This window comes from Piliocolobus tephrosceles, chromosome 11 (genome assembly GCF_002776525.5).
Source record: "Piliocolobus tephrosceles isolate RC106 chromosome 11, ASM277652v3, whole genome shotgun sequence".
NCBI classification, from domain to species: domain Eukaryota; kingdom Metazoa; phylum Chordata; class Mammalia; order Primates; family Cercopithecidae; genus Piliocolobus; species Piliocolobus tephrosceles.
This window is the reverse complement of record NC_045444.1, coordinates 43,267,749-43,273,088: the sequence shown is the minus strand read 5'-3', so window position 1 is coordinate 43,273,088 and position 5,340 is coordinate 43,267,749. Positions and strand designations below refer to the sequence as shown.

Sequence of the window (5,340 nt, the reverse complement as noted above, 5' to 3'; positions counted from 1 at the left end):
TTCCTTCCTTCCTTCCTTCCTTCCTTCCTTCCTTCCTTCCTTCCTTCCTTCCTTCCTTCCTTCTTTCCTTCCTTCCTTCTCTCCCTCTCTTTCCCTCCCTCCTTCTTTTCTTCCTTCCCTCCCTGCCTTCTTGCTTCTCTCCCTCTTTCCTTCCTTTCCTTCCTTCCTTCCTTCCTCCCCTCCCCTCCCTCCTTCTTTTCTTCCTTCCCTCCCTGCCTTCCCTCTCTCCTTCCTTCCTCCTTCCTTCCTTCCTTCCTTCCTCTTTCCTTTCTTCCCTCTCTCCTTCTCTCCCTTCCCCCTTCTCTTCTTGCTATCTTGTTAATACTTCCTTCCCTTGCATTTTCTCAGTTTAACATATTGTAGGGCTTATTTTGGGGAAATATTTGTCAGCTAGGCCCTCACCCTTTCTGGGTTAGTGCTTTTTTCTCATTTTCCCCATCCTCTTCAATCTAATTTTCTAAGGAGTGAAATCACTTGAATTAACAATGCAGCCCTCCTCCCACCTCACTTTTGGGATTTAACGTATCCCTCCATGGAGCTGCTAATTCCATGGGGAACGCATCTCACTTGGCACAGAAAATCCCCTAAATTGCAAAGCATATAAATCCTAAGAGTTTTCCTGTGATCAAGAATGTAAAACTGCTAGAAAAATTAATATGTTCATCAAAGTTAGCTATTATTGAAACCTATTCTTAGCTGCCTGATTGTTTTCTTGTACCATGATTCGCTGGATGTAGACCACAGTTTGTTTGTTTGTTTTTTTCATTTATCTCCTCTAGTGATTATCATCAGCATTAGGTTTAAAACATAGTTTTACAAATGTTTGCTTTTAAAATTCCTCAGTGTTTAAGGAGTTCTTACAGAATAGTGTTGCTAGACTTTTTCTAGCTGAGTAATCTTTTTACTTTACTGACTCATATTGGTAAATTTGTTCACAAAAGTAGAAACATTGTTCATCTATAATAAACATCTCTGAGAGCCATAGCCATCGCTAGAGTGGTGCACTTTTATGGAGATTATTCTATTTTTAGGGTTACTGACCTTTTGCTTTTTTATTAGTTGCCATAGTGATGATCTGAGCTCTGCTTAATAGAGCTTTACAAAAATGATGACGATCAATAAGCTTGTTAATGCTAGTGTTTTATTGATGGTTCCTAATAACACATATCAAAATAAAATTTAGTCACGTAATTGTATTCAATAGTGGAATTGTGTATTTAAAAACACATTTAAGTAGATGTTTATGTAAGATGCAGGAGATTAAATGCATTCTGTGGCTTTTTTTGAAAAACTGGAATACCTTTGTGCAGACATAAAAATATAGAGACAGTTTGAAAGATCATTGTGAAATACACAATTTTAGAACAGCAAACTTCAGAAGTTGGAAGTACCGTGGCTAATGATCACTAAAACAAAGTCAAGTCAGAGAATTCTTTTAGTACCTATTCTAAGAACACTGTAGGCCAATTTCTCCTCATATGCACCTGTATAACTACTAATGATTTCAGAGGAATTCTGAAACACTCAGGGAAGAAAAGTTGGTAATCAGTTAAAATTCACTAGGCAAAGTAGTAGAACAGCACGGATTATGATCGTTTCTGAAGTTCACTTAACAATTTTAAATATTTTACTTACTGATAGTAGATAAACTACTATCTTTGGCATTATAGTGAAATTTCTATGAACACATTTGTGGGGAATTTGATTCTTTTTCCTTCAGAATTAAATAATATTTGTTTTCAATGATAGTCATGTATTTTTTGACATATTGTAGGTAAAGTGTAAGAACATCTAAGATATTAAGCTCTTCAGCATTGTCAGTGCAAAGGAGGACATCTGGGGAATGGCAAAACTATCAAGGCCCATTATCATTGCCATTTGTTTAGATGCCCTGGTGCTGGTGTCAGGCTATTGATTTCCAAGCATAGTCTCCCATTCTTTGATCTGTGAGGAATCAGCTGGGGAGGCAGTTTTCCAAAGGTTCATAGCAAGAAGATGGCAGCCCACAGGTGGAACTGGTTTCTCTCTCTCTAAAACTTGGATTCCTCTCCTCCTTGATGTTTGAGAACCTAAGTCTCTTCAATTCTGTTCCCATAGTCTATCAAATATGCTGTAAGATTTATTAAAAACAAAAATCAACACCACAGTAGTAGGACAAAGGGATGAAATGGGATTGATGCAGAGGCTATCTTTAGTCAATGAAAAGGAAATGAACAATGTGTCAGTTTCAAGTGTCAAAATAACTTCTTTGAAAAACACAGGGAATTATCTGTCATCATAGATTTTTCATGTATCACTTTTTTTTCTAAATTAAAAAAAGATTTCTTAAATGCAAGATGAAGTTTAAGCAAAAAAAATTGGCTTCATGTGTTTTTAAAATTAGAATCACAAATTTAATTATATCCTTATGTTACTTGGTTTCAATGATCACATTTATTTTTCTAAAATGAAAAGTCTTGTCTCTTATAGGAATACCACTAGTAGAACTTTTAGTGATTCTGTCATTTAAGAACTATTTACTGATCATCTACTATGTGTCAGGCATCATTGTAAACACTGGACATATGGCTGGGAACAAAGCAGGCAGACTTCTTCCTCTCCCGAAGCTTATGTCTTCTGGAGGGAACTGGGTAATCAATAAATGAGTATATGATGTGTTAGGTGGTGATCAGAGCTAGGAATTAAAATCAAGCAGGACAAGGGTCTTGAGAGTGTACAGGGAATGGGAAAGAAGTGCTATTTTAGGTAAGGTTGTCAGCCAACACCACGGTCTCCCAACTGGCTTCTTGCATTAGGTTTCTAATTGGCCTATTCACGTTTATTCTTGCTTCTTTAGTGTCTATTCACACAGCGGCCACTCAGAATAAAAGTTAGATCATGCTTCTCACCTACCAAAACCCTGAAACAACTTTTTAGAATAAAATTCACAGTCCTTTTCTTAATCCTTTTCATCCCACCATCACTCCCTCTCTCTTCCCTGCTTCATTTTTTTTTTTTTCTGTAGCACCATTCTTTCTTGCTTTTGTGTTAAACATCTGTTTAGTAGATGAGTGAGAACATATATGACTCAAGAACAGGAATTTGGGCTCTTTCCTCACCATTGTATCTCCAGCACCTGGAATAGCAGCAACACATTGCAAGAGCTCAATAATTATTTTGGCATGAAAGAATGAATGTACATGCTTTAAAAGTGGACTGCTATGGCCAGGCATGGTGGCTCACGCCTGTAATCTCAGCACTTTGGGAGGCGGAGGTGGGTGGATCACCTGAGGTCAGGAGTTTGAGATCAGCCTGGCCAACATGGTGAAACTCTGTCTCTAATAAAAATAAAAAATTAGCCGGGTGTGGTGGTGGGCGCCTGTAGTCTCAGCTACTCAGGAGGCTGAGGCAGGAGAATGACTTGAACCTGGGAGGTAGAGGTTGCAGTGAGCCCAGATTGCACCCCTGCACTCCAGCCTGGGTGATAGAGTGAGACTCCATCTCAAAAAAAAAAAAAAAAAGTGTACTGCTAAATAATGGAGGAAAAATAGTAGACAGAAAAGAGTGAAATGCTTCAGAGATCGTAAAACAGATCCCACGTGCTAGTTTCCATTATCCTAATCATATTTCTTATTGTCACCTGCCACAACCATTCCTAGCTGCAGCCTAATCTCATTTCTTTTTCTCCACCTTTTCTTATACCACAGAGAGCATTTACTAATGGACATAAGTGCATACTGTGTAGCTGCATACTCTGGATGTGAAATTTTGGTGATTGCAATTCCAATTCCAGAAATACTTAAAATGGGTTGATTTATGGTCATGTTCTTTCTTCTTTAAACTTTAGCATCACCAAATACCCCAAAACTTGGACCCATGGAGCTGGCCATCATTATTACTGTGCCTGTTTGCCTCCTGTCCATAGCTGCGATGCTGACAATATGGGCATGCCAGGGTCGACAGTGCTCCTACAGGAAGAAAAAGAGACCGAATGTGGAGGAACCACTCTCTGAGTGCAATCTGGTAAATGCTGGAAAAACCCTGAAAGATCTGATTTATGATGTAACTGCCTCTGGATCTGGCTCTGGTATGTTACCATTGTCCATTTTTTCATAAGCAAACTCTTTATTTAAAAGTAAATAAAAACTTTTTAACAAAAGGGCCCAAATACTGTGAATTCCATCTTGAAAGGATACATGGTGAGCTCTGGTATAGGAACTCCTTTTAGTACCTGAGGTAGAGAAAAACTATTGTGGCCTATAGAATTAAGTCTTCTCAGTTGCTTTTTGTAGCTTTAGGTGTTCAGATTCTTACGTTCACTTTCCTTCAGAATTTATTTCTGAAGCAAGAAAGCAGTTTCCTTTCTCTCCTCCCTATCTCACCCTATTATAGTTACTAACAATCACTGTTGCTTTCTTGGTAATGTTTTATGGACACAAAAGAGTTAGGGTTGTAGTATTTAAGGTGCTGAGTTCTGAGGGAGAGATGTTGGTTATACAAAGTAGTGTTCTTTGAGCACTTTTGCTTGTGGTTATGAGGATTTTCAGAATCTACAGACACCGCCTGGGATATGTGTGAAGCTAACAGGGAACACACCTGAAATTAAATCAAGAATATGTTCTTAAAGCAAAGAAACAGAAGATTAAAGACAGCAGTGCAGCATTCCTGTGCTGGCTTTTGCTGGCTGCAGTTGTATATTAATAATTCTCTTCCTCTTTACTGGAACTCCAGAACCCCAGGTAAAGCATTCAAAGTACCAGGCTGTGTTATAGCCTAAATGAGCCTTTCTCACAACACAAAGCATTTGAAGTTTTTTTTTTTTTTTTTTCAGGAGGTTGTGGGGAGTGGGGAGACAGTTTTTCCCAGAGTAACAAACTCCATAAAATGGTAGGGGATTCTATATATATATATCCAGAAATCCTGCTAGTTCATGGTTTACGGAAATAGGAACAAGAGTAACCCTAGGTGAACCACTTCAGAGGTCCCTGCATCTCTTCTTGTTTTGGAAGGATCATTAAGATTGTAGCCTAACATTTTGAAAAACTCCCTTGCCAATGGCTTTCAGGAAAATCCACGCAGACACAATTAACAGAGGTAGGGGACAGAGGGGTGATAACATCTCTATGTGCATCCATATTTAGCGTGAAGCAGCTTTGTATTTATCAGAAAAGAAAAGCATGATCGAACCCAGAGAGTTTGCTCCTTCTGGGGCAAAATCACCTGGCCCCCCACTGACGAAGTCTAAATGTTTACACCATCACTGTACACATTAGGTAGCATCTTTCAAGGGAAGAATGCTGGTAAGAAAACTCCCAAACTGCAAAGTTTTAAAAACCGGAAATTAAATTAAATTAAATTATT

General features: G+C 38.4%; 1 protein-coding gene across 2 annotated transcripts in view; it reads left to right on the top strand.

The window, feature by feature from the left end:
* The window catches only part of ACVR1C (activin A receptor type 1C), a 93,260-nt gene that overhangs the window by 62,528 nt on the left and 25,392 nt on the right, over positions 1 to 5,340 (top strand). Inside the window, exon 3 of one of the 2 annotated variants that reach the window (XM_023217410.2) lies at positions 3,827 to 4,066. The exons of the other annotated variant lie outside the window; for it this stretch is intronic. Coding sequence (XP_023073178.1) covers positions 3,827 to 4,066 — 240 coding nt within the window. The remainder of the gene's footprint in view (positions 1 to 3,826; positions 4,067 to 5,340) is intronic. 2 annotated transcript variants of the gene reach the window in all.